Source organism: Trachemys scripta, chromosome 2 (assembly GCF_013100865.1).
Source record: "Trachemys scripta elegans isolate TJP31775 chromosome 2, CAS_Tse_1.0, whole genome shotgun sequence".
NCBI classification, from domain to species: Eukaryota; Metazoa; Chordata; order Testudines; family Emydidae; genus Trachemys; species Trachemys scripta.
The window spans coordinates 1,916,109-1,931,700 of NC_048299.1; the positions used below are offsets into that span (position 1 = coordinate 1,916,109).

General features: G+C 42.4%; 1 protein-coding gene across 5 annotated transcripts in view; it reads left to right on the forward strand.

Annotated features, from left to right (window-relative positions):
• LOC117871899 (KAT8 regulatory NSL complex subunit 1-like) overlaps positions 1–15,592 on the forward strand; it is a 122,274-nt gene that overhangs the window by 30,468 nt on the left and 76,214 nt on the right. For all 5 annotated transcript variants that reach the window (XM_034759719.1, XM_034759718.1, XM_034759716.1 and 2 more), the window contains one exon: positions 12,089–12,230. In XM_034759719.1, the coding sequence (XP_034615610.1) occupies positions 12,117–12,230 (114 nt within the window). In that variant the 5' untranslated portion in view covers positions 12,089–12,116. The remainder of the gene's footprint in view (positions 1–12,088; positions 12,231–15,592) is intronic.

Here is a 15,592-nt window from a genome sequence, read left to right on the forward strand (position 1 = left end):
GTCTTTAAAGTGAGTGTATGACTATCTAAGCAAAAGTTTTCATAAGACCCAGTAGCTTATAAAGCACAGCCTTGAACCTTCATTCTGATTCTTATAACTCTACCATATTATGGCACAATCTTTAATCTAAAAATATACCCAACTTGGTGGATGTGTAACATCAGTATTCTATTGCTGGTGACTTTTATTTAGTACTGGTGTCAGACTCCAGATTAAATTCAAACTTGCTTCTCCATGAGGGGTGCATGTGTGGCAGCCTATGCTTGTTACAGTTGTATACAAAGATTAATATTAAAAAATGTAGCTGAAACTAGATTATATCCAGTGCATAATGTGAGAATTTCAGATTAAAAGCTACAGGTGGCTGAGACAAGGTTAAAGATATTGAGAGCTCAACTGATGAGCATGCAGTTTTTTGGGTTTTTTTTTTTGAGAACACTAAGCCTTGTAAAACCTTGAATAATTAGAAATGTGAGATTAGCAGGAAGTCCCTGATGGTGTGAAGCCAGAAGCAGAAGATTGGTTGTTCAGTAGCTGGAGATAGTTTGTTTTTGTTGTGCAATATGTTATGGAATGTCATTCTGAGTAAAGCCATTCAGTCAGCTATATGTAGTGCTTAGGAAATTTGCTGCTCTTAGCATCAAGGATAATTCTTGAGTTCAGGGGTCTGGACTAGAGGACCTCTTGAGATCCCTTCCAGTCCTATGATTTTTTACTTTGGCATCCAAGCCCTGCAGTTTTAAGAAAAAACTAAAACTTGATATCTAAGACTTGGGAGAAGCTATGTCTCTCTGAAAGTATGGAGGTGTTAATTAACAATTAATGTGAACTCATAAATATTTAAGATCTTATTTCAAGAAGTCTTTATTTAAAAAAAAGAAAGAGAGCCAGACTTGACACTTCCAATATTTCTAAAGTAAACAAAGGAATAGGAGCACGTCTCACGCTTTCTTCACAAACCATAAAGAAACTAACCTAATTTTTTTTTAAAAGTCCTTTACATATCACCTTTAGAACAGCCACTTTTTTAGTAACAAGCTGTTTGTCTGTCCATACTGCAGGCCTTGCTCCGCTCATCATTCACAGATTCCAAGGCCAGAAGGGACCATTGTGATCAGGGCCGGCTCCAGGCACCAGCCCACCAAGCTTGTGTTTGGGCCGGCACCTGGAGGGGGGCAGCGTGGTGCTCCGGCCGCCGGGGAGAGCGGAGCCGCAGTGGGCTCGCCGCCCTCCCCCCGGTCGGGCTCACTGCCGGGGGAGAGCGGAGCCCTTGGGCGGCAAAAAAGCCAGAGCCGGCCCTGATTGTGATAATCTAGTCTGACCTGTATAATAACAGGCCATGGAACTTCCCAAAAATAATTCCTCCTGGAGCACATCCTTCAGGAAAACAACAGTGTTACCTGTTTCACAAAGGTCCTGTTCTTTACAAGTTTCCATCTCTCTTGGCTGCAGTGCGGTTTTTAAGAGGGAGAGGTGCTTTATCGTTCAGATCATATCAAAGAGGCTCAGAAGGCACAACCAATTTGAGACCTTGACTCTGGTTCTCTAAATGATCTATCTAGAGCTTTAAAAGGAATAAAAGCCCCTTCTTAATAAAATTCATTGTTGTCAAATAAAAGTAACATTCCTGTGGCTACATCACTGACTCCCATACAAAAAAGGAAAACCATTTCCCAGAAACTTTTGTAGTCAGTCTGTCTCCTCTCCACCCCACTTTCCCCTCTAAGAAGGGAAATTCCATGATGAGAAAGTGACATCTGGCCTTATTTCTACCTTCTTGTAAAGCATCTACATTTCTCAGAAGTTCCTCTCTGTAGTAACCACTTGATACAGTTGTCCGCTCTCTTATGCGGGCCACTTATTAAAGAACAGAAGTGCTGTATATAAAACACTGAGCAAATGAACGATCAAGCCATCGCAATGACAGTTCAGGAAGAGGACTTGGAGAAAGAAAGGAAAGGGTTTAATGTGTTCGACTACCCTTGCTGATGTTCCGAATATGCTCTTTCATTAAAATTGAATGTCTAGTTATGCTTTCAGTTTCTTTCCACCTCAAGCAATCTGACACAGAATCAGAAAGTGTGTTTAACCTTTGCAATTTAAACTAGGCATATCTCAGTAAGTGTTTATGCACCCTTTCTCGTTCTGATGATGGCAGTTAACATTGCCCACTATTATAAAGAAGCTAGACATGGATTTCTGCTCTTAGAAAATTCTTTAGAAATAATCTGTCTGGACTAATGGAAAAATGTGTGGTGGTGCAATACTTTTTAATTTCTTCAATCATTCGTAGATGAATAGATTTTAAGGCCAGAAGACAGACACTTATGAGATTAGATCATGTCCTGTCAAATAGGTATTCAAATTAAATAGAACTGGAAGGGACCTTGAAAGGTCATCGAGTCCAGCCCCCTGCCTTCACTAGCAGGACCAAGTACTGATTTTTGCCCCAGATCCCTACGTGGCCCCCCTCAAGGATTGAACTCACAACCCTGGGTTTAGCAGGCTAATGCTCAAACCACTGAGCTATCCCTCCCCCCATTCAATCTCCATGAACCTTTGGGAGGCAGAACCACACATTTCAGAGTGGTAGCCGTGTTAGTCTGTATCAGCAAAAAGAACGAGGAGTCCTTGTGGCACTTTAGAGACTAACAAATTTATTTGGGCATAAGCTTTTGTGGGCTAAAACCCACTTCATTGGATGCATGCAGTGGAAAATACAGTAGGAAGATATACACAGAGAACATGAAAAAATGGTGTTGCCATACCAGCTATAATGAGACTAATCAATTAAGGTGGGCTATTATTAGCAGGAGAAAAAGAACCTTTTGTAGTGATAATCACTTACCCCTTAACCAGTGATGATGAAGCTCCCAGTTAGTTTTGCCTCCAGGTGGATCTAAATTTTAAGTGTAGAGCAGGTCTGAGTTTACTTGCTTACTTACAATAAATAAAGGAAAGACACATACTAGCTTCCTTAAAACTGTAAGGAATATGGTGATGAGGGCCACAGAAGTACTTAAGTTGAAACTCCTATAACTGACCATTCATTAACTGAATTTTACTGCAAGATTTAAACGGTTTAATATAGAAAGTGAGTTGGACCTCTAACGCTATGGAAGAAGATCCCATAAAAGACTTAGTGTTGCTGCAGCTGATTCAAGAATTCAAGTATGTCAGCTACACCGGGGAGCAGCTCCAAGCAGAGGGCAGGAGCAGCACAGGGCAGTGGGGGGAGGGACAGCTGAACTGCCGACTGATAGCCTGCTGGGCGGCTGTCGCACAGGGAACTTAGGGGAGCGGGGGGCTGTCGGTCTACCCTGGTTCCAGGCCCCCACCAGTTAGCTCCAACAGTAGGGTTACCATATTTCAACAATCAAAAAAGAGGACACAGGCTGCCGCCCTAGCCCTGCCACTTCCCGCTCCCCTCAGAATCCCCCTACCTGTCCCTTGACTGCCCTCTCCTGAGACCCCACCCACCCTAACTGCTCCCAGGACCCCACCCCCTATCTAAGTCTCCCTGTCCCTTGCCTGCCCCCCCCCCCCCCCCCCCCCCCCCCCCAGGCCGAGAGAGAGCTGCGAGCTCCACATGCAGCCAAACACTGTGGCGCTGCTCTGCGGGGGAGGAGGGAGCAGGGGAGGGGGAGGGACTCTGGCTGCTAGAGGCCCCAGTGCCTGTGAGCGGCTTTCAATCAGGCCCAGCCGTCCAATCAGCTGTGCCGCACTCGGCATGAGGGGAAGGGGGAAATCCCGGACATTTCTACTTTATTAGAAATTCCCCCCAGACGGCCATTTAAAGCTGAAAAAGCCGGACATGTCCGGGGAAACCCAGACGGATGGTAACCCTATCCAACGGGCTGCTCTTCCTGCAAGCAGTGGACAAAGCAGGCAGCTGCCAAACAACGTTATAAGGGAGCATTGCACAACCTTAAAGAGCATGTTCTCTGATCAGCAACGAAACAATGTTAACCAGGACGACTTTAAGTGAGTTACTGTACTTGCAGTGCTGGTCCAGTTCAAACAGCTGGGATCTGCCTTTCATGAGACACTGATTTTGCAGGGTTTCTCCTCTGTAATGGATAAAATCTTGTGCTCTTTTCTGTTCTCTTATATAGTTGCAGACTAGTTTCTTACCACAGTGGTCCCTTAGAGGCTTTTGGGGGGCTTTTGTTTTTGTAAATCCTTAAGCCTGGTCTAAAAGTGAACGTAGTCTATCTCCACAGATGTCCATTGTTCTCAGTGTTGATTGAGAGAGCCCTGAGAGCTCACGCATCTCAGGTGACAATAGTCTACATTTTACATATTTGTTAAAATGTTTCCTCTGCAAACATCTCACAGTAACCATGACAATCAGCTAGTTCTTAGCGTTTGGCAGAGACCACACGCAGTCCCCTTTGGTGAAATATTGAGAAGATGGTCCGACTGGTTAATATATATGCCTGGGCAAGTCTGTGTCACAGTAGCAGTTCATTTAAAAATATATATTTTTAAGGCTGAAAAATAGGATTAAATAATTATGTTTTTAAAAAGTTTTTCAGCTATATTATTATTTATTATAGAAAGGTCTCCAATCACGCTAACTCCACTTTAATTACTCGCTCCGTAACACTCCTTTATATAAAAATGAAGCTACACGCTTTGTCTCTAATCACAGTAGGAGCTGTATTGATTCACTTGCTTTATGCTACAAAAAGAAAGGGGTGAGAGGAATTTCTTTTGATCTATTTAATGTCAGTTCCTCCGTCAATCCACTTTTTTCTGGGTGATCTAACTCACTCAAACAGCTTCAGTTATACTCACTATGCTGATGAGACTTACACTTCTCCAATCCACCTCCTGACTTACTTGCTATCCAATCTCATATCTAAACCTATCTGATGCCTTGCTATTCCTTCAAGCTTTACATAGCCAAAACTGGATCCCTTTCTTTCCACCAAAACACTTTCCACTCTCCCATTCTTATTGTTGAACACACTGCAGATAATGCCTGTCACTCAAGCCTGTACACTTGAGGTCATCTGATTTTTCTCCTCCAACAATCCAATCTGTGTCCAGTTCTTGCTGCTGCTTTCTTCACAATGTCTATAAGATCCAACATTTTTTCTGCCCACACTGCTAAACCTTCACATAGATCCACCTCATGCCCTCTTTTCATCACTACAACCTCCTCTTTGGCCTTTGACACCAATGTAGCCACTAAGATCCTATTACTTGCCCATTGATCTACGTCATCCCCCGTTCTTTGAATCCATCGTTTGGCTCATCCTTCTGCAAACATCAGTTCAAGCTGCTTGTATTTGCTTTCAAGGCCTTGCACAACTCTGCCTCTCCTATGAATTTTTTTTTTATTATTGCCTGCCATTGCCTCTGCTCTGATAGCAAACATCTTCCACTCCTCCTCTCACCACCATCTCCAGAGTGCCTGTATGCTTAGAATACCTTTTCTGACCTTGTCCCAGTCTTCTTCCCACCTAAAAGTTTCTTTCTCTAAGCCTACGAGAAAGTAGCCAACATTTGTTTTACTCTATTGACAACCCCCACATCATACTGTGTATTACTACCTCCTGTACCCTCCTTACTACCGTGTTCACTGTCTTATGTCATCATGTTGGATATTAGTTTGTGGCAGGGATCATGTTTTTGAACTTGTCTTGTGAGGTACCTAGCAAACTTTTGGGTGCCATAAAAAGGGTTGCATGAAACATCCATTAGGTTTTGTTCCCAAGAAAAACACGAGTCTAATAGATCTCTCAAATTGACACTTTGTGCTTTGCAAATTCACTGCTCCACTGCAATTGATACAATCACAGCTCCAAATAAATTTGCTTTGTAATTCTCCATCCATTGGCTATGGAAGTCTTAGGACCTTTTTGTGGAAGCTGGGAAATCTTAACTCTCCTGTGTATCTTCACTCTCTATATTTTTTTAAAAGGTCTGGAAATATTCAATTTGAGAAGTTACTTAGAGACCACTTCATTCAGTGTTTGTATCTTTACAGTGCCTTCAGTTTTAAATTTTACAAAAGGAAATTCAGATATACAAGCTGTTTTAAAATAGTTAAATTGCTGAGGGGCAAACAATGTCTAATTCAAAGCCACAGGAAAAAGGGTGAAACTGTGCAGCTTCATACATGCGCACACTCACCCATTCTCAGAAATAAAAAATAAGAATAGTATATGGAGATACACCTCTCTCATAGAGCTGGAAGAGACCTTGAAAGGTCATCAAGTTCAGCCCCCTGCCTTCACTAGCAGGACCAAGTACTGATTTTGTCCCAGATTCCTAAATGGCCCCCTCAAGGATTGAACTCACAACCCTGGGTTCAGCAGGCCAATGCTCAAACCATTGCCGTTACCAATTCTTCTTTGAGTGCTGTCCCTGTGGGTGGGTGCTCCACTTCAGGTGTTGGTCCCAGCACCATTGATCAGAGATTTTCAGTAGCAGTGTCGATCAGAGCTGCACATGTATAGTAGTCATCTCATGGCACCGTTGGCACTTTGACCATTGCATGTGTGACCCGACGCCTCAGTTGCTTCTCAGCTGTCCTCAGCCTGAGACGGAGCTCCGTAGTGGTGTTGCATGACAACCTAGGAAAAATAATTAGAAATAGTTAAAATTACACTGGTCTACAATTTTTGAGAAGTCGTCTGCTTCAGAGATAAAATGTGCTATTTATTATGTATTTTGATGTGCTGAATTCAAATATGACAATTAAAACTGATTGGCTACTGTTTCTAAGATATTTAAGTTTTTACATTTTATGTCTATGTATATTGTGTAGATAGTAGAGTTTTAATCATAAATTGTAAACCTAGGTCTTTTCATGTGTTTATGGTTGCTTTACATGATATTTCACCTGTCCTGGTTATGTAACACTTTAAAAATCAGCAAAAGGGTTATATAAATAAAATTTTTTATGAAACAAAAGGCAAACTATTATGTACATAGTTGAGTCCTATTCAGTGTCTACTCGGTGCTTCTTGGCTTGTCTCTTGTATTCATTAAATGGAGCATCTCTTGTCACTGTCCAGCAATAGTCTGCAAGCATTGATGGGCTCCATTTGCCCTGATAGCGTTTCTCCATTGTTGCAATGTCCTGGTAAAATCGCTCGCCGTGCTCGTCGCTCACTGCTCCGCAGTTCGGTGGAAAACAATCTAGATGAGCGTGTAAAATATGTATCTTTAGTGACATGTTGAAACCAAGGTTTTTGTATGCCTTGAGGAGGTTTTCCACCAACAACCTGTAGTTGTCTGCCTTGTTGTTTCTGAGAAAATTTATTGCCACTAACTGGAAGGCTTTCCATGCCGTCTTTTCCTTGCCACGCAGTGCATGGTCAAATGCATCATCTCGAAGAAGTTCACGAATCTGAGGACCAACAGTAGTTCCTTTATCTTAGCTTCCTTTATCTTAGCGTCACTTAACCTTGGAAATTTTCCACGGAGGTACTTGAAAGCTGCTTGTGTTTTGTCAATGGCCTTGACAAAGTTCTTCATCAGACCCAGCTTGATGTGTAAGGGTGGTAACAAAATCTTCCTTGATTCAACAAGTGGTGGATGCTGAACACTTCCTCCCAAGCTCCAGTGACTGTCGGCGTGGCCAATCTTTCTTGATGTAGTGGGAATCTCTTGCACGACTATCCCATTCACAGAGAAAACAAAAGTACTTTGTGTATCCAATCTGCAGACCAAGCAAGAGAACAACAACCTTCAAATCGCCACAAAGCTGCCACTGATGTTGGTCATAGTTTATGCACCTCAAAAGTTGTTTTATGTTGTCATAGGTTTCCTTCATATGGACTGCATGACCAACTGGAATTGATGGCAGAACATTGCCATTATGCAGTAAAACAGCTTTAAGACTCATCTTCGATGAATCAATGAACAGTCTCCACTCATCTGGATCGTGAACGATGTTGAGGGCTGCCATCACACCATCGATGTTGTTGCAGGCTACAAGATCACCTTCCATGAAGAAGAATGGACAAGATCCTTTTGACTGTCACGGAACATGAAAACCCTAACATCACCTGCCAGGAGATTCCACTGCTGTAGTCTGGAGCCCAACAGCTCTGCCTTACTCTTGTGTAGTTCCAAATCCCTGACCAGGTCGTTCAGTTCACCTTGTGTTATGAGGTGTGGTTCAGAGGAGGAGGATGGGAGAAAATGTGGGTCCTGTGACATTGATGGTTCAGGACCAGAAGTTTCATCCTCATCCTCTTCCTCATCTGACTCAAGTGAGAATGATTCTGGTGCATCAGGAACCGGCAGCCCTTCTCCGTGGGGTACTGGACGTATAGCTGATGGAATGTTTAGATAATGCACAGTTCACTTTTTTTCTTCTTTGACACACCTTTCCCAACTGGAGGCACCATGCAGAAGTAACAATTGCTGGTATGATCTGTTGGCTCTCTCCAAATCATTGGCGCTGCAAAAGGCATAGATTTCCTTTTCCTGTTCAACTACTGGCGAAGATTTGTTGCACAAGTGTTGCAGCATATGTGTGGGGCCCACCTCTTGTCCTGATCTCCAATTTTGCAGCCAAAATAAAGGTGATAGGCTTTCTTAACCGTAGTGGTTATATTGCGCTTTTGTGATGCAAAAGTCACTTAACTTCTGCTATGTTTGTGGTGATCTGCACTGTTCACACAAGTACGAGGCATCTCCGCTCACTTTGGCTAAACAGAAATCTGTCCCTTTGCAAAATCAAACACAGACAAATAAGAGAGCACGACACTGTATGATTTCTAGAGCTGATATAGGGCAATTTGTTCAGCAGAGTGATGTAAGCTTCGTTATGATTGCATCATCCATGACTTCTAGCAATAACATGATGCAATTCATATCATGTATGACGCAATACCAGCTTCAGATTGCATTACTCATTGTTTTGCCTAAAAAGCAAGTACTGTCCAAACCCAGTCATAGACTTATTCATAGATCCAGTCAAAGATGTATTTTAGTCATTTCTGGTTTAAATTGAGATCCCCCTTCCCTTTATAACTCACTTATCCTCCGCCATTCCCAAGTCAAGGGTCGTATATACTGACCCAATAGCATATCTTGAAAACTAGAGCCAATCAACAATTTTAAGCATCATTTTCGTTCTCAGTGACCCAGAATTAGTAAAGTTTGACTACATTTATTTCAGAAGCATTTTGGCTGTAGAGCAGTGTTTTCATGAAGTGCATGGCGTTAGTAGTGGCTTTCCTCAGACAGTGAGGCATTCAGATCTACCCGTACCTGGACAACTGGCTGATCAAGGATCAGTCAGAGGCTCACGTACAGGACAGCATCAGCATGGTCCAAGCCATCTTCCAAGTGGTGGGGCCGTTGATAAACGAGCAAAAGTCAACTCTTGTTCCTGTTGCTCGACTCGACCCAAGCCAGAGCTTTCCTGATTCCCCCACTAGCTTGCTGTACACTAAGCCAGTGCACTGTAACAGTGCGGTACAGGGGACATCAACTTCCAGCCATTGGATCACATTATGCCGGTCTCTGCTAGATTGAAGAGCCCATTATTAAATATTTGCTCTCTATGTAGGTACTTGTAGATTGTAATCAAGTCATCCCTTAACCTTCTTTTTGTTAAGCTTAATAGATTGAACTCCCTGAGTCTGTCACTGTAAGGCCGTTTTCTAATCCTTTAATCATTCTTGAGGCTCTTCCCTGAATCCTCTCCAACTTATCAATATCCTTGAATTGTGGATACCAGAACTGGACGCTGTATTCCAGCAGCTGTTGCACCAGTGCCAACTGCATAGATCATATTACCTCTCTACTCTTACTCGAGATTCCCAAGGATTGCATTAGCCCATTTGGCTGTAGCATTTCCTCTGTGGTGATTTGTTTCTTGCTCTTGAGCTTGACTGACTTTATTCCCGTGAGTGCCCTTCCTTTTCATCCTTGAGTTCGGTCTCCCTTGTACTTCTTTTGAGGACCATAAATAGCCATATCCTTTTTGCATTTGAATTCTTGTTGTCGATAATCTCACAACTGTGAATAAAGTTTATATTACATAAAATGCTTCTCTGCCACAGTTAATGGCAGCAAACAGAAAGCAACAAACTGTTTTACCGCAAACACTCTTATGGGGAAAAGGTAGATAGTAGTAGTAGCCCCCATGTTTTTTTGCAAATACAAAATAAAACAAAAAACTCACCCTGCTGTGGTGGCTCCTGTCCTGTGTGGCTGGGCCCTGCTTCCAGGTTTGGGTGTTGCGACTTGGCTCATGAGGGTGGCTAAGCCAAACCTGAGCAGCTGGCGCAGCAAACCCATATGCCAGATCGCAACACCCAGAGCAGGGAGCCGGACCCAGTTCTGTGGGACTGGAGCTGCCACCTCAACATGAGTGCTGGGGTGGCTCATTCTGCAACTCCCAGCGCCCTGGGGACAGGCATGGCCGCCGAGAGCGGGTTCGGGCCCCGGTGAAAATTTTTTTTCGGGCCCCGCAGCAAGGGCCGAGGGTGGCGGGGGGGGGGGAGCCGGGCCCCTTTCCGGACCACCGGGCCCTGGTAATTTGTACTGGCTCTCTCTCCCCCCCTCCCCCACCCCGGTCGGCCCTGGGGGCAGGACCCAGCCCCCTCCCACATGGACAAAATGAAATAAAAATTATCAAAAAAAAAAAAACCCACAAAATTGTAAAGAATACAAATTTCACAGGACTAGATATTTAGGTTTCTTCTATTTCTATGATGTCAGTGCCAAGTGCTTCAGTTAGTTTTGCCAGGTTCCCACTCTTTCTAGCTGCAGCTTAGGGCTTGTTTTCACTGTATTGTTAGCTTGAGGTATATTTCGAGTTTTGCCTCTAACCAGACTCTTGTCTGCACACACAAATCTCTAGTTTGAGTTAAGAAGTGTTTTACTCATGGAGTGTTTTGAAACTTCAGGGCTGCTGATGCTTCAGCTAGTAGTGCAGTGGGCATGCAGCAGCTCAGGTTACAACTCAAACTGCTAATCTAGTTATTCTATCTGCTAATGAGGTCACTGAATGGTTGCTTTCTCTTTCGTCTCAGAACTTGTCTACACTGAATTTAGTGTACAGCAACACAGGGTTGAATCCAGAAGGCTTACACTAAAGCTTTGTATACAACGGAAACTGAATGGCAAAACTTCTGTCATTCAGAGATGTGAAAAAAACCACCCCTGCCCGAATGACAAAAGTTTTGCCGACGAAAAGCATCGGTGTGAACAGTGCTTCGTTGGCAGGAGAGCTCTCCCGCCAACAAAGCTACTGCCGTTTGTTGGGAGTGGAAGTTTTTTTGTCAGCGGGATAGCTCTCTCCTGCTGACAAATAGCGGCTACACTGTGCGCCTTTTAGTGGTGCAGCTGTAGTGGCACAGCTATGTCGCTAAAAGGGTTGTAGTGTAGACATAGCCTAAGCCAGTGCACTGAAACAGTGTCCACAGGGGACATTACTGTACTGCAAGCTAGTGTTCTTTAGACACTCACCCTGGCTTGCTGCACGCTAATGTCCAATGTAGAAGAGCCCTCACTCTAGCTAACTAGCTCTATTGGAATAACTCAAACTAACTTGAACTAACTCTGGCAATGAAGATAAATTGTCATATCTTTTTAGAGTATAAAGGAGCAAAAGATTCCTTTTTATCATTTTACAATAATTCAATCCCACTGAGCTACAAAAAAAATTCTCACCTTCTGTGTGCAGGTGGTTAGGTGTGTGAAAGCAGAACTCTTGCCTTGACGGACCACATTTTGTGATTAGCAAGTCATCAGAGTGATTATTTATACTGTTACCAAAGAGAATAACAGTTTGTGTTGCTGCAGTTGAGGAAGAATTAAGCCATTTATTCTCACTGCCTTATAATTGCCAGGATGATTGCTGGTATGTGGCTGGAAATGGATTGTTGGCATTGCTTGTAGAAGTGCAAACCCTAATTGATCCTGCCTGCCTGGCAGGAAATGTTGTTTTGATATAGACTTTAGAAGCTATTTATAGGTCTCTTTTTAAAGTGAATTTGTGCTGAATGTTACTTGCGAATATTTGCCTATCCTAGTTGATTTTTATATGTAGAGTAAATTAGTTTACATAAATGGAAGTGATTAAAGTACGCAAACTTTTGCTTTCCAGGCATCATCGAGCAGAGTGCCAATGGGCAATGGAGAGAGCAGCCATTATCTGTCAGTGGACGTGGTTGCAGGCTCAGATCTCTGACTTGGAGTATCGCATAAGGCAGCAAACAGATATCTACAAGCAACTACGTGCCAACAAGGTAAGGCCATTCTGTACCTTGGAGATTTTAACCATTTATACTGTGACTAGAATTTTGTAGACGACACTTTAGTGGAGGACTTTCAGCAGCAACCTCTCCAGGGAAGCTGAGTATTAATTCTTTTTAATCACATAAATTAAAGGTGGAAAAAATCTGCTAGGTTATTTAAGTAATCACCTTTGCCAATTCAGGGTTATTTCCTGCAGTATATGTTCTAATGCAGGGGTAGGCAACCTATGGCATGCATGCCAAAGGCAGCACGCGAGCTGATTTTCAGTGACACTCACACTGCCTGGGTCTTGGCCACCAGTCCGGGGAGCTCTACATTTTAATTTAATTTTTAAATGAAGCTTCTTAAACATTTTAAAAACCTTATTTACTTTACATACAACAATAGTTTAGTTATATATTATAGACTTATAGAAAGAGACCTTCTAAAAACATTAAAATGTATTACTGGCACGCAAAACCTTAAATTAGAGTGAATAAATGAAAACTCGGCATACCACTTCTGAAAGGTTGCCGACCCCTGTTCTAATGCTTTGTCTAGTCAAGTCCTAATTAACCTAGGAGCTCAGACTTTTCTGTCTTGTCCCCATGTTTTATTTCAAAATCCAGAAGATAAAAATTAAGACATCACATTTCCTTCTTATAGGTCCTTCAGGGGAGAACATGCTGCTAAACATTCCTTCAGGGAGAGTGTGGTAGGATTGCTTCTATCCCTGTATTGGACCAATTGTGTATATTTCGTTAAGTTGGAGGCTTTGAAACTTGTAATGTAATTTTAAAAACATAATAGGTGGAGTGAATGGATTCTGATTGCCACATCTATTACCTGTATAAACTACATTCATAGTTTAAAGCCCCCAACTTGCCTTTCAGACAGGGCCAACACAGTGAGGAGAATTACCCAGTGGCAGTGCTCCTGCAAGGACAATACAAGTTCAGCTAAAAAAAAAACCCTCTGAGGTGCTGGAAGAAAATATCAGTGTTTTTATTCTACCTTTCTCAGATGACGTGTTTCTTAGGTGACATTAATCTGGTATACTTGCAGGACCACATGAGACTGCAAACATCTGTTATCTGCCTGCTATAAGTTTCCACATATAAGGGTGTTAATCTTCCACCTCACCATTTTGCATTCAGTAGTGTTCTACTATTGATAGTTAATTCATTATTGCAACATAAAGATTGGCCTTAGTTGAATAATTTGAAGGAGCTATTTAAATGATGATTGTTTTAAGTGCTGTGTCTTAAACATTCCTTTTTGGGGATAGTTAAACGTTTACGGCCTCAGTTCAGCAAGGTACTTGCTTTCAGCATGTAATTCTATTGAAGCTGGGGAATTTAAAATAATCTAAACTAATCTTCTATGTGTGGTTGAGTGCCATGGCCACTTCATTGGATTTGGTTTGATTAGTAGTTTGGGTGATGGGGGAGAAGTCAGAGGCAAAGCTTTTTGTAATGGATAAGGAATGTCCTGATGGAAAAGCAAGATGTGCTCATCAGTCACTTTTAGGGCCCCCTGCCACCATTGTACAGCTACTCATACATACCCACACATAATATGCAGTTGATTAAGCATACTGACACTTCCCTTATTCTTTTTTACTTGTGGTTGTGTGTCTGTGCAGGGGCAAACACACACCAACTAGTTTCTCTCTAGGAAGAAGATGGTGCCTGTGTTGGCTTGAGTCCAGACATAAGTTTTCCCAAACACCAGTAATTCTTTATCACTTCCTTCTGAGAGTCTACTGGAAAAGCCTTGAAGTGGGAGTCAGTTGTTTCAAGTGTCTAACAAACTTCAAAATTAAGTTAAAGCTTAAAAAAAAGCAAAAGTTTGCCTATGTAGAGAATCTTTAGTCCCATAGGAATTCAAAGTACTTTGCAAACTACAGAGGAGTCTCCTCAGCATGTGATCTGCATATGGTCAGATTAGTTCAAATTGTGCACCGGGAAGCCTCAAACTGAATTTTTGGAACAGTTAATATAAATTTTTGTTAAATTGATGTATGTGTCTTTGACACCAGATGGTGATGTAGTTTGATTCAGTTAATTGATTCGTGTGCCAGCTGGCATCTGAATTAGTATGCACTCACTGTTAAGTATGTGTATTTTCTGAACATTTCTCCCTGAAATTAATTGACAGACATTGTAGTCAGTATTTGCCTTATGCTTTTGGGTGCTTTAATCTTTCATGCTGTGCTGTTTTGAGACCCTTCGTTCCCTGACACACAATTAAGGCTCATTTGGCTATACTTACACTTGCTACCGCTTGCTTGGGCATCATGTTACAGGACGGTAGGGGTGATTTCACTGTAAAACCAATAATTATATTAACAGTAGCCCTCTGGCACAATATTTTATGCTACAATGATATACACATAGGAATGTTTCTCATTTAGAAAAATCATCCTGCTTGGGGCCTCTTGTTACTACTATAATATAGTTCATAATTATATAAATTCTTTCTGTACACACTATTTCATACCTTCTGGCCTGGTTCACATATGTTTTTGCTGCTCCTTGATTTTAAATAATGTCACCATTCTGATCTGTGAACTTGCTATACTATTCAGTTACAACATGAAACGGATACTTTTAGCTCTTCCTGTTCATTTGAGTTGGCTTTGTTCTTAAGTGGTGTTTAAATATTATAGCAGATAAACTCTTCGTTTGAAACCTAGTGACTTGAGTGAAAATGCAAATAAAGGCCATATTCAATAAGGAGACTAATCAATGTGTCTTGCACTGTAAACCTTGTTACTTTCACTTTGCTTCTTGGCTCTCACATGAAGCAGAGAGGCCTACTCTTAGAAGATCAGGGAGCGGTCAAAAGCTTGATGCAAACTATTTACACTCTGAATAGCGGGGGAAAACCCAAGGAGGATAAGTAAAAAAAGAGAAAAATGGTTGACTTCAGTGGGCCTTGGGATTGTAAGGCCTTGGTGGTGATCAGGATATGCTGCTGGGTTCTCCTTGTTTTCACAGGTTTTTCAGGGAGGAACGGATGATTTCCTACACTTGCGTAAGCCTCTAGAGGCACCTTGCAATTGCTGGTTATTTATATGTCAACACCCTAGTGAAAGATTTATCGGCCAGCTCCCGCACAGCAGTACAAAGCTCCTCAGTTTTACCACCAGCGACCCTACGAACCTCCCTAAAAGCATCTGAAGACCTAGAGGTGCCGTCCACCTGGCCCATCGGTTCAGTCTTCCGTACAGCACACCCACTCTTCATGTAAGCGCTATTTCTGAGTGCGTCTAGGGAGCCGTCAACCACTATGCACACCACCGCTCTTGCCAGTCACCCCCTTCAGAGACCACCTAGGACTCTCTTTCTACCAGCATGGAGTGTGATAA